This window comes from Bradysia coprophila, unplaced genomic scaffold (genome assembly GCF_014529535.1).
Source record: "Bradysia coprophila strain Holo2 unplaced genomic scaffold, BU_Bcop_v1 contig_24, whole genome shotgun sequence".
Classification (NCBI taxonomy): Eukaryota; Metazoa; Arthropoda; class Insecta; order Diptera; family Sciaridae; genus Bradysia; species Bradysia coprophila.
Genome location: NW_023503501.1, coordinates 1,187,376 through 1,206,905, shown reverse-complemented (window position 1 = coordinate 1,206,905; position 19,530 = coordinate 1,187,376). Strand labels below are relative to the sequence as shown.

The 19,530-nt window shown below is 34.8% G+C and overlaps 1 protein-coding gene across 1 annotated transcript; it reads right to left on the bottom strand.

Annotated features, from left to right (window-relative positions):
- Positions 1-7,385: 7,385 nt before the first annotated feature.
- Positions 7,386-8,887, bottom strand: LOC119078138. The gene is made up of 2 exons (XM_037185613.1): positions 7,471-8,887; positions 7,386-7,394 (listed from the first exon to the last, which is right to left on the bottom strand). The coding sequence occupies exons 1-2, from the start codon at positions 8,746-8,748 to the stop codon at positions 7,386-7,388; spliced, it is 1,287 nt and encodes a 428-aa protein (XP_037041508.1). The 5' UTR covers positions 8,749-8,887.
- Between the last annotated feature and the right edge of the window lie 10,643 nt (positions 8,888-19,530).

The following is a 19,530-nucleotide window of genomic DNA, read 5'->3' as shown; positions in this document are numbered from 1 at the left end:
TTTAATTCTACATAATTTTGGTGCTGAATTTTTGTGATCTGACTAATTTTTCGGTGTTTCGGGTTGAATTGGAAATGTGTTCATTGTAAATCGATATCAGCATTGATTCCAAATACAGGTTGTCCATTAAGAGAACGACGATTAAGTGTGGTCTGGTCTATCAATTAGGAATTAGAAGTATACTGAGAGTAAGTCTGGTCATTCAGTCTTGGAAATGATAATTTACATAATCTAGTGATCCATGCTCTCGAAAAAGCTATTTAATTAGTCTTATTCAGTTAATATTCGACATTGGTTTCGGACGTTTCATTCAGTGCCTATTTAAGTAATTTTAATTACTAAAAATTTCAAAAATTTACTAAAATTACCAAAAAATTACTCATTTTTTTTGGTAATTTTATTAATTTTTAGTAATTTTTGGTAATTAAAATTACTTAAAATAGGCCCTGGTTTCATCAGTAAATGCAGTTTATTTTCTAATGATTCGTTTCATTCTGCTACCGGAAACTTAGAATCTAACAGGTTATGGGCCCAGAGAACGGGGAATTGGAAAATATTTTTTTTAATGTAATCGACGATTAAATTGTGAACATTCGGAACTCTCCGAAATCACGGAACATAGAAAACACACGTAATAATGTTAAAAACATCGGCAGAACATGAAATACAAGACCTTGGGTACCGTACATGGAATAGAAAACATAAAAGCCGGAACAAGTTATATTGAAAGAAATGCAACATTCAAGTGGAACAAAGATTTCATGATGCTGTCAGTGGTGTTAGGAGTAGTACAAGTCATAGTCCAGCTGATGGTCGCGAGAAATTGGAAATTCTGAAGGTAGAAGGAATTGACGACAAGAAATGGAAGGAAGTGGTAGAAGGAATTGATCACAAAAAATGTAAGGAAGTGGTAGAGCGAATTGATTACGCAGAATTGATAAAGAAAATGGAAAACGGAAGTAGATTTGGAATTACGGTGATAATGATATTTCACATAATCTAGTGATCTATGCTCTGCTCTCGAGTAAGTAAGCCTTAGAGGGAATTGGTTATGAGTCTTATTCTGTTAAAATTCGCAGTTTATTTTAATAATGAGTCGTTTCATTCTCCTCCCAGAAATCTGCGAATCTAACAGCAGGCTGCGGGCCAACTTTGTCATTCAGCAGTAAAAGCAAAAGAAGCGATTCTCACAGGACACCCTCACTGCAGAGGCAAATGTAGTGAAGCGAAAATCTTACGAGCATTTACTGCCACACAACATTATTTGGAGCTTGGATTACCTCAATAGACCGGATTACCTCAATAAAACCATCAGGATCCAGATAGTCCACTGTGGGTACAAAAAGGGGCATTCTTACATCTTGTCCGATTTTTGTTGGAAAGTAATGGGACCAGTATCTAGGGAAAGCCCTATCACGTTCCAGGATCTGCAGTTTCCCAAAGCTACGAACCTGATAGTAACATTAAATCTAATAATTTTATTCTCTTACACTGCCTCCCGTACATGCAATTTATAAATACAAAGTAACAACTTTCCGTGCTACATTTACTCCTCAAAGCAAATTCTTATACCCCGTCTTCTACGTTCAATCGTTGCGGAACGGAGAAAAAATCCGCCTTTCAAAAAGCAATAACGAACATTACATTCGCCAAAGATTTGCGCTAAATTTATCGTGCCCAAAATGCTACCGCAACAACCACCGCCGAACAATTTGTTGTACAAAATTCTATATACTTTTATTTCGATAATATTTTCCGCAAAAAAAAAACTGAAAGTTAGTAGGTGGAACGCGAACGAAAAACCTGGATAATTGCATGAATGAAATTATTATTAAAATGAAAGGGTGAAGTGTTAAGCTTATAACGAGGAGAAGGCAAGCAAAAAATGCTTTATGGAAAAATTATGCTTAAAAGGGTTCGTTCAATCGTTTGGGCTTATTAAAAAAAAAACTTTTTCCGCTTTGAGATTGTATGACGTGCTTAGGCAAATTTGCAGGATAAATTCTTTTTATCTGCATCAACTGTACGGAATGTACGGCACCGTTGTGTATGGAACTGCGGAACAACTTTTATCTTCAAAAACAATTTCAATTTTATTTGCATAAACGCTATTTAAATGATAGAATTTTTGGTTTATTTTTTTGGCTTTAAAGGAGGGCATTAAGTCAACAGATAAGCGAAATTTAGGTGCGGTTAAAGTAAAATAATAATCAAATGATTAAAGTAGGGAAATATCAAATTGAGGAACATTTGAGTTTACATAAAGCAATAAAAATACTTATGTCCTCCTCAGACTTAATCTCAGCTTTTGAAAATGAATTTCTTATTTTGCAAACGTGAAATATTTCAAAAATTATTATGGATATCATTGTTAAATAGCCTGAATAGAGAATTTCAGTCATGATTTCGGTCATTTTGTTTGAAATGACGATTAAGAGAAGTAAGGAAAATTCTCTGAACATTATGCTGACTGACTGCAAGCATATTACTTTTCAATCTGCTGTCCATTGGTCTCTTCGTAAAGCTGAGATCTGCAGCTTTATGATGATGTTAATTATTTTCTGTTAGATCTGAATGCGAGAGTTACAGGTTTGGTCAAAGTTTATAAGGGGTAACAAATTGGCATAATAAACACATACCATACCATATCATAACCCTGTCCCTAAATTTGAAAATCAACTATTTTACTATTTTTCAGTAATTTATAGTAGTTTTAACAAGTAATCTGCTTAAAAAACGACCTAAAGTTTTTTTTTGTCAAAAAAAATCTCTTTAAAACTAGCTCAAATTTAACACAAAAATGGCACCTGGCGGAAAAATCCAAAAGAGGTCTCTTCGGGAAAGTAGTGGCAAATTAAATACAAAACAATAATCCAAAAAGAAATTTTCATTTTCAAAACAAACTTTTGAAGATATTTAAATTTAACTTGCAAATTCATAACTACCACAGAAGAAAAATTGGAAAATGTGTGGAAAATCGGAAAATTGTGGAAAATTTTAGGATCCTGAAAAAAGGCTTGAATCTTCCTCTTTCATTTGAGCTGTATATCACTACGATATGTGAAGAAATCAGTTCACAATTATTCATTCAAGTTGCATCTACACTGAAAACTTTAAATAGGGGTGGAGGGGTTAAGGGTGAGTTTCTTAAGGGATAGTAATCGTTTTTAAATCTACATATCTATATTAATCACTGGTCCAAAGCACACGATTCTACTATAGTTTGCACTATTTTTATGCTAAGGACCCGCACTAATAGAAATTTGGGTAAAGAATGTTTTCATATGTGTTGAAAACGGTTCCTCTTGCACCAAACAAAAGGCCATATACGTCAATTTGATTTAGATCGTACATTGCTCTCAAATCGGGAATGCACGGTTCTCGGATTAAACTTTTCTCCAAGTCAACTTCTTCGTCTTGGTTGATTCCTGTTTCAAAATGGCCAGTTGGATCCAGAATTATGCCGATTTTAGTTTTTTCGTTGATGGCAATAATATCGATTGGTCTTGTAGTTCCATCTTGTACAATACATTCCTTCTCTTCATATACTATGTAGCCTTTCTTCCGTAGTGCTTCTACTATTGCACTCCGTAAAAGATTGTGTCATTTATTGCGTAGAAGTGAGCCTCGGGAACAGTAACCAAGAACGTGGCCTAATGATTCGAATGTGTAGGACTCAGTACAATGTCTGCACTGGTGACTGTCTTTGGATCGACCAGGTACTTTGTCCAGGTGAAATTTGGAATTTTAGAGAATATTTGTAGTAGTAGGTTTGTCGTGTCACGAATAGTAGAGGCCTGTCCAACGACTACAAACACTACAAAGAAACGTGAAATATAGCGGTTAATCAATGTTAATCACCGATTGACTGTTTAAATTCTCAAATTAATTCTGATTAACAGATTTAACAGATTTAGATCTAACACTATATGTAAGACTGTATTACCCGAGAGAATCGCATATCAATCTCATATTTTACAAAGATTCGCAAATTAAATCACGTTTTCACGTTTCGATTTGGCAACGGGCTGTGGATACATGAAGCTCGGACGAAGACAACTACGAATAAAGTGAACACAAGTCATTCGATTTTTTCACAATTGAGCCTTAAATATTTTGTGCATTGGCGTTCATTTCTTTGATAACAGTCACGAATCTCCTTATTTTATGACTATGAAAACCTCCTGAATCCTCTTGATTTTTAAGAAATTTCCTCGTTACTCCTGAATTAAGGAGCTCATTTTTGGCGTGGGAGGTCTGTTAGATTTTGTCCGTGAAGAATTATCTTGTCAGTGAAACTTAACATTTTTGATGTAAAAAGGTTTTCGATTTTCGTGTTAATGAATAATAATAATTTGTTAGTCATTATGTGTTTAAATAATGAAAATCAATTGATTAAATTTTGTGTATGTTGCAACGACAATTGTCAAAATTCACTTTCATTAACTCAGCGCGTTTACTGAGCGACGAAAAAATAGAATTTCTGTACGGGCTCTTAAGGTAGCAACTGTCAATTCAAATTTTCGTAACGTTAAATGTGCTTTCAGTCTAAAAAAAAATTCATCCGTTTACAACAGATGTTCATCCGTTTACAACAGATGTTCATCCGTTTACAACAGATGTTCATCCGTTTACGTAAACTCCGCCTACATTCTATTGTTTGAACACATCTGTCAAGTACACGGATGAAGTAAACGGACGAACCTGAATTGGGCTTTATTTCACCGACTAGCGGCTGGTTGTATACTTGACTTTAGACTGAAGAAAGTGAAATATTTCTTGTTCTCTTGAATGAATATCGCGAGCTTTCCGTTTCAGTGCAATCTAATTTTCATTAGAGTTTGTAGAAAGCACTAGGTTTGTAGAAGCTTTTTTAATCTAACAAAAAAGTCAGGTTTTTCGCCACAGCAATACAGGCAGGACTAGCACTACCCTACTAGAACCGAGAAGAGAATTTATTCGACGAATGTAACTTAAGGGTCAACAGTCACATTCAACGAATTTTACAAGCGATGGATTGATTTTCGTCGATGTTAGATTTCGGCAAACAGAAAATTGACCACAGAATTTTCGTGGTGGAATCTTTAATTGTTGATCGTTAATTATATATAAAAAAAAATTACTCTCGGATACAAAAACAACACTTCATAATAAGTATTAGTAATAGTCCACGAAAAGTCGAAGAAAACATTTGAGCATTTTGGTCTCATGAAAAGAATTCGTAAGTGAAATCGTTGGGAATTTCTTGTATTAGTGACAACTTTTACGTAAATTAAAATATAAAGATGAAAATTCTTGCTACGTATTTCCAACATGTATATTTCTTGCATTCTGATACTTCAATAGTAAGATGGACTTCTTTTAAGATATCAAAAATTCATAATCGATTGTGTTAAGAGTATATTACTTTTCATTAAAGTTTTTTGATATGAGTTCTGTAACTATTCTCAGACGTGAAATACTAACGAGAAAAGAATTTAGTGAAGAATATAACTTTATAGTTAGAATTACTTTAGAGTTCAGAGTCATATTCAACGAAGGAATGATATATCGATGATGAAATGTTCTGTCAGACAAAACACAGACTACAGAATTTTCGTCGTAGAAACGTTTATTATGTGGACAATGCTATTACAAAGTAGGGGGTAGATGAAAACTAATTAACTATTTGCTCGTGATGTCTACTTCGACTTTATCGCGGAAAAGTTAAAGAAATCGTTTAGAGGTTTCAGATTTATAACAAGAATTAGTCTACGAATCGCAAGATAAATCATTAGAATTTCTTAAATCGTGTTAGTACTTATATAAAGTAACTGATAGCTTTCAATTATATTTAATTCACAATCGAGGTCTTACCCTTATCTATTGAGTTTGACAACTTCCAAGAATTCTGCATGAACCTACCACATCTTTAGAGTTACTTTATCGTTTCGTATAAACTGTTAAAGCGATATGCCATGTAGGCACAGAAGAAATAGTCTGGGAATAGCAAGATAAGTCAGCAAAGTTTTCTTATATCAGTGTTAGCGATTCACACGAAAGGCATAAGTATTATCAGAGATTGTGGACAGCAGGTGCTGACATTACATAAAATTGTATCAAGTGTATTTCGAAATAAAGAGATATTATTCTGGTTGGGTATATGATTTTCGACCTTTTTCTTGGAGCTGACATTAGGAATCATTAGGACAATTTCAGGTATCGATCTTATTGCTTTAAAATATTTGTATTCCCATTATGAGAGTATACAGTTAAATACTGGGAACAGGCTCATTTCAGCTGTCTTTCAAATGGTCCACGCATACAAACCAAACTTTTTCAAGTCTTTATGTGCATGGCTTCACCAGTTCTACGTACATGTTTCGAACATGTCACGCCGGCAATCAAATAAAACAAATTCCGTATATTACTTAAAACTTGTCACAATTGCTACACTACTGGTTCAACCCATTATTTGTCTCACATTATTTTCAGAATTCGAATTCTTTTATCCAGAATTACTTCTCTCCCTTTTTTTATAATGTTTTGTACATTGAATGAAACAGAGATGACTATGTGATGTCTGCAAAGAACTTGTGAATAATAAAAAATGAAATGTTGCACAACTTCATCCAATTTATATACAGTCGCAATCGATTTTTACATTTGAGGTATCAGATTGCATGTTTAAATATTCTATCACTTCAAATTGAATCGGAGTACTTTGATTTTGGTATTAACATTGCATTAGAATCCGAAATTTTTAAAACAAGGTGAAGTGCATCATTGTCTAATGCTTATTACAACAGTTCTACTCAATGTAATTGGCAATTTTATAATAAAAAAAAAAATCTGTTGAACAATAAGTTTATTGACATATTAAGTGCATATTGAGTGAAGCAATGTTAAATAAAAACATTGGTCGTTGATTTTGACACTGGCCACCTTACTCACGCCTTCAGTCACACGAATTGCGAAAGTTTTATCTTCTGTTGTGTCAGTATTAGATACAAAAATCTTTAATAAGTTTGAAGGAATCGGCTTCAGAAAAAAAGGTGATGCATCCTTCACCTTGGATGCTGTTACAATAAGACCGGTAACACCTTCGTGCATTTTTATAATTTTGCAAACAATACCGCTTCTCGTTGCAATGTAATTATTGGGAGATTTTACTGACAGATGTATATCGTTAATATGAGCATCAGTTAAATTTCCGAACTTATCAATTTTATTACGTTTCAATTGTTTCTTGAAATCGCCTTGGTAGTTATTAATCGAAAATTTCTCAAAATACCGATTACGAATTTGCTCCAACACACGATAATTGTTTCGAGTTAATTTCTTTAAATATTGGATAAAATTTTCAAATTTAAATGCACTATAGCTGTCCAATGGATAACCAAGATCTATAACGTCTTGTGACAAATGTAATAAAGAATGAACGTTGAATGACAAATTATGGTAACCATACAGAATACCGAATTCTTTTACGAAATCGGTCATTAGATCATTTGCTAACGCGTTGTTTCGTATGCAATCATCAGGTGTACTAAGTATACGCACGGCACAGTGAAATTTTAGGAAATGATTATAATAGTTTAAGGGTAATAATCCTTCCAACAAAATTATCATCGTATACAACGCAAACTGACGGAATTCAGTTGCTTTAAAACGCTTTAAAAGTTTCAAAGCACGCGGCTTTCTACAAAACTCAGACGGTAACTGGTTCGCAATGAGCACAATTCGTTCTGATAACAGCCTTATGTTCTTGGCAGATATACTATAGGGCTTTTTCCTTTGGCAAATCCATAGCAGTAAGAGTTGTTTCATAACTCCCATGTAGACATTGTGCATTGGATCGACTGGAACCATTTTCACACAATCAATTGGTAGTCGTTCAATCATAGTAATTGCATCGGAGTGGTGGTGGTTGCGATGTGTTCGGTTCCGGAAAGTAACATTTGAACGAAGTTCATAATCTACCCCATGGAAAACTGTACGATTTGCTATTTTCATTCCAACTACAGTACACTTTGTGCAACTATGATAACCAGTGTGCGCTAAAGTGTTCATAATAAACGCGCGAGCTGGTGTATCCATGACGAAGGCCCGAAATTTTAACTCGAATGATTCGTTCTGAAAAACGATCCCACCATTTTTCAATATTTCTAACACTTCAGTAACGAAAGGAGTGAGAAACTCTTCTGGACTTTCAGCGTCATCTTTCGGTTTTCCAGTTCCAAAATAACATCCAACTAGTAAGATGTCTTCAAAACCCAGTACATTAACCAAAATTGGCCATAGCTCAGTATCTGATGAGTTAGTTGAAGGAGTGCCATCAATCCCAACGTCCAATGTTATAATCCTGGAGCTCACGTTGTTCGTGCTCAAAAATGTGTATAGAATGTTCTGCAAACCAATATGTAAGTACGATCCTTGGCACATGGGTACAATATTTTTGAACGCATTTTTCGGTGTTTGAAGTAAAGATTTGCAAGTTTTTGGTAGATCAGGAGCTTTTGTTTGTAGAATTCTCAAAAGCGAATCTACGTGCATCGCTGGTGTTTTTGAATTTACTACCCAGCTAGCGATGGCATCGTGAAAGTTATCAGTTTGATGGTTTCGCATACGGTTTGAATTATTTGTAGAATCTGAGGTCGGACTGATTTCATCTTCGTCTTCCGAGGTTTCCATATTACTTACATAGTAATTTAGTGAGGAAGCAGATTCTACCGACAGTGGTGGGTTGTTGTCTATGAGGACGACCATTACATGTAAAAGTTGATTTTCATATCCGGTGTAACATGAAACCTAAAACCTACCCTTTTCAGCGATTTCTAATTTCATTCTCTTGTTCACGAAGTTTGTTGCATTTCTTCTAACCCTCTTGAGTTGATTTACCCGCACACGGTTCATATTGATAAAAATATTTTTGTTTTTAAGAAAATTGTCGCAGCAAGACTGTTATACAAACGTCTACGTTTGCACAGAAACGAAATGAGAGAAAACTAGATCAAACAGCCTTTCAAGATAATCTGAACAATTGCTGAAAATAGGGAAAGCTTAACTACACTAAATGAACATTAAAATAATCCTTCGGGCAATTCTTAACGTATGTACCGGAAATTGATTGATTGAAAATGGAATCTTAAATATTTTCATTTGGTGCTGCTAGTATATATATACAGACCTACATGTGTATTTGGAAAGGTGAAAATTGTCACTTTCATATTCAAAAAACTCAGTACACTGATATCAGGCAAGCAAAACATATTCGTCATAAGTACTTACATAATCTCTGCGATACATTTTTATGTTTTTCTTAATCGTATCAATATGTACAACATTGCGGAATTTTCCGACCTATCTGTGTCAAGTGTCCCTATAAAATGGAAAACTAAAATTGGAAAAAAGAAAAGGATTTATTTTCCGAAAAGTGGGGCTCTAGCGAAAATAAAGGCGGCTGTTGATGTTGATAAAAACTCGAAAAAATGGAGTCTTTACTCATACCGATTGTTAATGAATGGAGGTAAACAGTAATTCAAGTTGAATGTTTTAGTAGGATAATTATTATGATATACGCTTGTAGCTACATTCTCTACGTATGAAGAGGCACGAAAGGCCGAAATCATTGCGCAAAACCACTCTACCATGGAAAGCTTTGAGCAGAGTTACATTAAAAATCGAAAGGACAGAAAAAGGCCGAAAGTGGACTTCGAAACGTCTTTGTCTTCGTCACAGAGTAGTGATTGTTCGGATTTCAAAAATATCAGAAAACTATCCAAAATCGATTCAAAGACCCAAGTACACCCAGAGAAAGAATATAGCTACGTGAATGCAACGAGCAAAGTCAACGATTGGTTAATGTCCGAAGAAACTGGAACTGACACGGGTGAACGACCATCACTGAATCGAGATTCGGATTCTGATCTAAAAAACTCAGATGATGAATGCATTTCCAACGACACATCTTCAAAGAACTCGGTTGCAATTTCGACGACTGATGAGAACTCCAGCGAAGAAGAATCAGATGAATGTAGTAATGCGCCTTCGAAGAAATCTGTTAAGACAGCGAAGAACTGTGGCACTTCCAGCGAAGACGAGTCGGCTGAGAGCGATACGTCTTCGAACAAATCGGATAAGACGTCGACGTCGAAAAAAAGCAGCAGTTCCATCGAATACAAATCGGTCAAGTATTCAGCATACGGTGGCAAATCAATTCAATACTCGAGAAAAAGCGGCAGTTTCAACTGTGAATCAGACGAAGGTGTGGCTCATTTAGGCAATGGTGACAGTTTGAACGGCAACTCTTCAAAGGACGACGATTCAGATAAAACATCAACAAATGACTGCGCACGGAATGATCCATCAAGCAATTCAATTGCAAATTACACCATCGACGAAAACGAAAACATCAACGATTCAACTCCGATCGATCGTTGCAATGCAAATCAACTGCCTTTGGAATCTACCAACCTTGATCAATTGGATCCTATTTTCGACTACAACAATTTCAACGTCGAGAAACGAGTCCAATACATAGAGAGAAATCTCACAAAAGCCAACGACCAGTTATTCGAAAACAAAAAGCTTTTGACCGGAACCATGGAAGCTTTACGTGATATAAAGCTCCACATAACAGGACTAACACAAGCAATAAAAGATTTGGCAACCGAAGTTTTTGACAATAAAGAAGAGCTGAAGAAACGAAATGGACTATTCACGGATTTGATAGCTCCGAAAATCAAGCTACCTATCAAGAAAATCAGCCGATACGACGATACTGAACTTGAATTGCGGGGCCCTAAGATCGTCGATAATTTGGTGAGTACCAGAAAGTAAAAGTAATCATATTCCACATCAATTGTCATAAGTTGAATTTGCAGATAAAATATTTGGGGAGTACCATCAACGAGTCCAATGAGAATGGTTTCATCAAGGCATGTTTGAATACTATTTTCACTCCAAAATTTCTGCTAAACAAAGTGTATTGGAAGCGGCAGGACGGAAAAGCTTTCTTCAAGAAGTCTCAGCTGTTGCACTGCATCCGGGGTAAGTCGTCAAAATAAACGTGGGAGAGTAAAATCAATTAAATCCGACGCATTTTTTGAAGAAGAAAGTTGGGTTGTGGAAAAAATGTGTTAAAAGATGAACGTATCTGATCTTCATGAATTTGAAAGATTTGAATTTAGTGTTTCGGAAGTGGACACGTTACTAATTGCAAGCAACTAGGTACAATTATAGTGAAACAGGATTAGTAAAACCTTGCAAAAACTGAAAAGAGCGAATAGAAGTAATAAGGAATGTGACTAATGATATTGGGTCTGGCTGAGTTATATTTGCGCGATAGTCAGTGTGACGGCTTACACCTAATTTCATTCGTATTTTCGTTATGCCGACAATGCGTAATCATCTAGGATTGCACTTTTAGTTAACCGCATTTAATATATCAAGCATGTACTTAAAGCCAGCATAGACCACCATTAAGGAAGGACTATCGCTAAAGTGGCCAGCAACCAAAAATTTTTCACAAAAATCACAACAATAATTAGCAAAAAAAATGGATTTTCTTATAAGGCTCGGAACAGGTCGACCGAACCTGACCTGTGACCTGAAGTCGGGTGATTGATCAGGTCAGGTCGGGTTCAGGTCGTTCAAAAAAAAATGACCTGACCTGACCTGACCTGATTTTTGAAATACCTGAAATGACCTGGTCAACCTGAATGACCTGATAGTAAAATTTGTAATCTTGACCATGAAACCGAAATTTATCGACATTTCCGACCTATTCACTGACCTACAAAAGAGATTCGTACAAATTACTGTGAGTTCTATATCTTAACAATTTTTGGGATGACTAAAATTGTTGAATAAAACGTTGCAAAATTTCCAAACGTCGCTCCATTGTTTCGCATCATCATCTTCGCGTGAAAAATTGAAACCAGATGTCTAATATACAGCTTTTAAATAGTGAAACAGCTGAATTGCACGTTCTGCTATATTTATTCTTCAGGTCAATTCAGGTTGTTCAGGTCATTCAGGTTTTTCCAAGATCAGATTTTCAGGTTTTCAGGTCAATCAGGTCAGGTCAAAATTTAACAGATCAGGTTTCAGGTCAAATCAGGTTCAGGTGACCTGAGTCAGGTTTCAGGTCGACCTGACCTGATTCCGAGCCTTAATTTTCTACACGTTTACTAATTTCAACAGCCAATGTTTTCTTGTCATTGAAAAAAACTTGACCGATATGTTTACTCCAAATTCAAACCCTTTCCTCGTACTGAAAGAGATTTTTCGACTTTGATGATCGATATCTTTGGATTATGTCTGATAAAAGTAGGGTTTCTTTTCATGTAATTTGATCTCTTCTAATTGAGTAAAACGGATATCAGTGTTAATTATATCACTTCCCACTAAAAAATCGAATTTACTGAACACAGTTTTTTTTTTAATACAGTAGCTGAACACGGAAACACTGAAATTCCATATCTGACCATTTTCTTTACAGTACTTGACCATTACAAAGTTTATAAATATATTTTTGAAAGTAATTGTCATATAAGAAACACATCTTCCTTCACATTCAACAAAAGATAAAAAATTTATGCAATTTCTCATATCTTCATTATCTTAAAAATGCCTTTTGAGGTTTCTACACGTTGTTCTTTATTGTTTTTAGAGAGTTACAAAGGAAAGTTTGGTTTGATTGAGCCGAAAAAAACCGATAAACAAATTGACGGTCTTATACACAAAATTTGTACAAACATTAAGGATTCGATGAGAAAATCCATAAAATCGGAAAAAATTAAACAATCAGAAGTTGAAGGTCAGTCGAACATGGTCAACGAAGACGACGATGATGGAACCAACAATAAGAAAAAGAGAACTGGAAAAGCTGCCAAAAAGTCTACAAAAGAGCAAGACGAGATTATGTACCAATTTGAGAAATCCGAAACCGAATCTGTCGAACGAATCTTCGGAACTGCTGTGGACGGACGAAAAAAGAAGAAAATTAATGGGAAGATGACGGAAGGCGTGCAACAATTAGAACAAGAGGTGAAAGGAAAGAAAAGGAAATTCGAGGAACACGATGATAATATCCGAACGAAAAAGACGAAAAAATCTGAGGAATCTAAACTACCTGACGGATTGGAGAAAGCTGTACGAAGTTCGTGCAAAAAAAAATCCGATGTTGGGTCTAAGAAACAACGCAGAAAGCAGTAAAAAGCCATACACAATATTTCAACCATGCTCCGAATGGTACCGCTCGCTTAATTTATACTTTGTCTCAGATCTGGTTTCCACTAAAAAAATTTCTTCGATCTGAGAGCTCCGTTCAGAATTTTGATAACTCAACTGAGCCAAAAAACTCTAAACGGAACGCTAAAAGGAGCCCTTTTTTAATGGGAATCAAGGTCTTAAATTCTTCTTGGAATTTTAATATTCTTTTATTTAGAATTACTTCTCTCTCTCTCTTTTTTTTATAATGTAATTTAAGGCACGCTCTGCTCGGTCTAATTTATCCTGTGCCGTAGGTTTCCGTTAAAAAAAAATAATTTGATGTTCTTTTATCCATAATTACTTCTCTCTCTTTTTTTTTTATAAAAGCTGCTATTTATATTGAAGTTATCCATAAAAGCTGTTTGTGCCAAAAGCGTTTTGCATTTTTAATTTCTCACTTAAGGCCGTGCAAAGGAAGGGGCCTTATGTACAGATTGAAAGTTATACAAGAAAGTTGCAACTACTTCTCTGATAACTTCACGGACTAATTCTCGCAAGAATCCAGATACAGAGTTCAAAATTATCCAAATTACTTTTTACACTGAACTAGAGCCCTTACATCTTAATCACACAAACGATTGGACCTTAATTCGATTATATGGCCGAGTTTTGAATTGTAGCACACGAAATCGATCTACCAGACTCCCAGCATACCGATTTATTTGAAGTAAAAGTAGATACGATTACCTAGGATTGCCTCATCGTTTTCTGTGTTTGTTTACATTTTTAACTTCTTACTACAAATATCAATCAAGAACGCCCGATAAAGAATTCGAATGTAAGATTCGTTGATTATCATCAAAGTTTAGTTAGTAAACTTCTAGTTCACATTCAGGCGGAGTGAAGCAATGCTAAGTTTACGCAGATTTCTTCACAGAAAAATTAGAAATGATATTTAAAAAGTATTCGTGGTCCTACAATCTTTTTTTTCGTGAGAATCGCTAATCCTGATATTAAAAAACATAAACGACTTCTCTAGCTATTCTCAGACTATTTCTGGTAAACATGCATGATCTATCGCTAACAGTTTAACAGTAATAACAGTTTTACGAAACGATAAAGGAAATCTACAACTATTCTCGTAATTACTAATGACGGCAATTTTACAAACATATACATGCAGAATTCTTGAAAGTTATCAAAGAAAACTCAATTAATAAAGGTAAGACCTCGATTATGACTTGAAAGCTATCGGTTTTGACTTTATATAGTAACACTATACTATATAAGAAATTCTGAAGATTTCTCTTACGATTCGTAGACTAATTTCATGCAAAATATTTAAAAAATTGAGTCGAAGTAATTATCGCGTGCAGGTGCAGATTCGAAATCGATTTTTTGATAAGTTTTCGATTAGCAACCGCTAAGTGATTTCAAGAAATAAAGCATAATTCAAATGTACGGCGAGTTCGAATGTAAAATTTGTTGATTATTTAGAATATCATTTGTATCAAAGTTGAACATTAATATTTCTTTGTACATCTTTGGTTTGGTTATTGTTGTCTAATAACTTCATTTTTCGTGAAAATCACTTACACTGATAAAAGAAAGTTCCAGCGAATTCTCTTGATGTTTTTCTCCAACTAATTCTTATGAGAAAATAAAAGTTTACATAAAAGTGTTTAACTAGTCTGTATAATGTTACGTAACGATAAGCGACATCTATTCTTCGACTATTTCTTGCAGGAAATTCGATACATTTATATATTCGTCCATGGTATTGCAAGTGATGAGAATTTCACATCATATTAATACAGGAAAGTTGTAAATACGTAGCAAGAATTTTCATCTTTTTATTTTAATTTACGTAAAAGTTGTCACTAATACAAGAAATTCCCAACGATTTCACTTACAATTTGCAAACGAATTCTTTTCATGAGACCAAAATGCTCAAATGTTTTCTTCGACTTTTCGTGGACTATTACTAATACTTATCATGAAGTGTTGTTTTTGCATCCGAGAGTATTTTTTTTATATATATAATTAACGATCAACAATTAAAGATTCCACCACGAAAATTCTGTGGTCAATTTTCTGTTTGCCGAAATCTAACATCGACGAAAATCAATCCATCGCTCGTAAAATTCGTTGAATGTGACTGTTGACCCTTAAGTTACATTCGTCGAATAAATTCTCTTCTCGGTTCTAGTAGGGTTGTGCCAACCTAGAATTGAAATAGACAAATGCACAAAAATTCAGAATTTTCATTGTAAACAATCACTCTTCGAATTTGATCGATCACGTTGCTTTGCATTTTTTTAAAACGAATGCTGTAATAACTCATACGAATTTCATTTCAACACTGGTTTGAGTGTTGTAATAAGCCATGAAAACGGGTGTTGTAATTTTGGACATTTCAATCTAGTTATCGATATTGAAATCCGTCGTATTTCAATTCTCGGTGGCACAAACGTCTTTACCATCTTAATAAATGAAGTTTGTTGCTAGAGAGGGCATTTCCTGACCCCCTTGCACGCTTCCGTAAGTATTTACGAACTCGTTTGTATGGAAACCGTTTTTCAGTCGGAGAAACATAGATTTCGGGATTTTAAGAGATATCATCGTTTTCATCGTTTTTCTGTATTCTCTCATTTCGCATGTTATTTCAAGTGGCAATTGAGAGAATTAGAGAAATGATGATATCTCTCTAAAAAAAAACCGAAATCTATCTTTCTCCGACCGAAATATTGAGTCTACAAAGACGATACCAACAATATTTTCTACAATATTTTTCGACGTGGTATGTAAATTGGAAAATGTATGGAAAATTGAATACTTTCCCGATTTTTTAAACCACTAAAACCACTAACAGAAGTCGGTAAATTGTGTACAAAATATTTTTGATACTTTTTGAACCATGACGACGTAATAGTAGATTACAGCAGAGCCTATGTAAATGAGTAATACATGTGTGCGATGTTTGTGGCGTGTGAGCCGAAGGCGAACCGCCTAATTTCGCACACATGTATTACTCATTCACATAGTCTCTTCTGTACTGTTCTTTAATGTGTAGGCATCCTGTGCGTTGTATTTACATTGTCTAAGATGAAAACAACGAAACAATTTTGCGTAAAACTGCATTTCGGAACCTTTCCACTTCTAACCATTTTGAACTAAAATTTCATTTTCATTTAGTAGGCATCGGTTGTGCACGCCATTTCGGCTATATTTAATTGACTTCTTTGTTGTTGTCATTCTCAGTTTCAGTTAATACAAAATTTTTGATTTTGTTGTTTCAAATTATAATTTCAGTTGTGATTTTAGTGTTTTATTAATTGTATCGATGGCACGTGTACCAAAAAATAGTTTTGCCTGTGTTTTGCCAATTTATATCGTGGTTTGTGAGAAGTGAAAACATAAACAAAATCATCGAAAAATTTCCGACCAACACATGTAAATGATTGCGCAAAGCATGTAAATCATCGAAAAACCTAACATGTTTCGTTTACATTCTCATCGCAGACAATGTAAATACAACGTACAGGATGCCTACACATTAAATAACTATTTTCTGGTATACGTTACATCGCCTGTTATTGGGATATTGACATTTCTGAAGATTGCCGAATTCGCAATAATTTCAGGAAATTACCAATAATGTGCCCTGATGCATTGCACTCACTTATTGTGCATTATTTCCAATTCAATTAAAAATGCACAACCAGATTACCTATTTAAGCCCAATTACTTAGTCAAATATCCGTCAAACGGTAAATAGTGCAGCTTTTTAACATTTTGCATTTTCCTCTTTTTTTATTCTTTCAGAGTTAATTGAAAAGCTTTTTCCTTTGAAAAAATAAATCACAAAAAAAAGGAAAACTAAAAAATGTTTGCCTCTATAATTTTAATAAAATTTAAAACCCGATTGTATTTTACCTGCACCGTCGAGAAATTGTAAACCAAATGTACCGGTAAGGGATAAAACACTATACAGATATATTTATAGTCCATAGCCCCAAAACAAAATCATGTATATAATTTTATGCGAATCACAGCGAAACGATACATAATTTATCCATCGATAGCATCAAGTTTTTCAAAAATTTATTGTTGCCATACTTTTTTGTTAAATATCGTCACCAATGCCTGAGATGTAGAGCTGTGCGGGCTAGCCGAAATTTGCGGGTCCAACCGGTTAAACAAAACTGTTTGGGCAGTACGAAACAAACTAAATTTTCATAAATGGCCAGTAAAATTTCTAGCACCCGCAAAGTTTCTTGATGAATGTAGGTTCTTTCAACTTCGGAAACCTCAGCCGAGAAAACATATTGTTATCGAAAGAACACACATCGAGAAAAATATTTATCTACAGTTTTGCTCACCTTCAGAAAACACAATTTTATATAAATCAGGGTGCCGATTCTTGTGTTAAGAATTATTAACTTGACAGTTGTCAATTCCATACATTCGATCCGCAAATTGTAAGGTGATAACTGTCAAGTTACTAATTCGTAACAAGAGAATCGGCGCCCAGAGTTTCAAAAGACATCGATGTTACCAGTCAATTGAACGATTCATAGTTTATGATATTTTGGCGCAAAATTTGAAAATGTAGAACAGTGTTGGAAGATCTCGAACGAATTTCACCAAGGACTTTATTGCTGATATGAGCAGCCTTAACTGCAAATCAAATAGGAAATAAATTGGTTGTTTTAAGAAGATGCTGATGCGAAAGAAGTGCATGGGAACAGGTTTTCGAGTATGGCCTAAATTAGGTTTTCTTTATGAATATCGATTCAGTACATCCCGAGGTGTGGTCCTCTAAGTGAGACAAAGTCGGTCTACCCGGCCGTAGAATGACTGGTCGTCAGGTAGGTAACTATTTTCTGTTAGCAACTAATAATTGCAGAAAAAAAACAATTCAAAAATTCCCTCGAAAAAATTCATTTTTCCACATTTTTTCGACTATACCCGTCACTCTACGGCCCAATCATATATATATGATTCTAGTGGGCTTCGGACTATTCGGACGTTTAGTAAACCACAACCGGCACAGCTCTAGCCTTATGTATGCGCCATGCAAAAGACATTAGCATTAATATAAATGGGATTATAACTTTTCCTCTGATCAATGACTCCGAAGTATCCAGACGATTCGAATTCAGAGAGATAATATTTGGGTTATATATTTCAGATAGAAGCAAGTTCATGTAGACAATGAAATAAATCATTTTCTGTCTGACAATTTAATGACAAATTTTATAAAATGAAACATAGAACATAAAATAGTAGATAAACGACAATATTACGAGCATTTCGGGTGGTTTTTGATGTGACATCAAACGGTAAACTAATATACTATAATACACTGTCTGGACCGTTCCATATAAATCTGTGTGTATCGGTTTGCATTGGATCCGTTTTAAGAATTCCAGTAGTAAGAACCTTAATTTTATCTTATCGTTTCTTTTATGGCCTGACCCGCCCATTTCGTTTTTAATATTGTTGAGTCAAAGATTGTCTCTGGGTTATTCTTTGATGTATCCAATATCTTTGGGTATTACTGTGATTTCAACGGTAAATATTTCAATTAAAAGTGAAAATAATCTGAATCTTTAATACCTCGACCCCCACACTCTTGACAGAAAGACGTTTTTCATATGTTTGATTTACCTTATTTTCTCCACTCAATTGGCCATGAGAAAATTTTGTTTTGTTGACGATTCGTCTAATAACATTTTTAGTAAGAAAACTGCAGCACTTTCTCTCCCCAGGATAAAATTGCACTAGTGAAATAGTTATTTGTTAACCAAGTGGAGAAAATAGGAAATTTCACAAAGTGCGAGAGCTTGGGTCCAGTGCGAAGAGAGGATAGCGATTCGCTCAAGATGGAATTTCCTATTTCTCCGCGATGTGAATACAACATTTTTCATGCTTGCGTTTTGCAAAAATCCGCATTTTTATCCACTTTGAAGACAATATGACTGAACCCGCCATTTTAGTGGAGAAAACGACAGCAAAACGCGTCATTTTCACTGAAACGTTGTGAAGCGTAGTGGGCAAAATAAGGATTTTCTCATCGCTCTAGTAGAACTGCTCCGGACTAATGTCAGCTGTTTCTATCTCTTTTTAATCCAATTTAGTGCATACATAAGCCAAGACAAAACGATGGAATATTTCCATGGAACTACCGATCGGTAGCATGAACAATGTTGTATTAACCTCTGGGAGAAATAGAAAATTCCAACAACAGGTTTGTTGCGCTCGCTTCGCTCTTGTTAGAATTTTCTATTTTCTTCCCGCGATAAACAAGTAACTGTTAATTCGAGTTAG

Coding starts and splice junctions, on each gene's coding strand:
- LOC119078138 (XM_037185613.1), bottom strand. CDS start 8,748: ATGGTCGTCCTCATAGACAACAACCCACCACTGTCGGTAGAATCTGCT.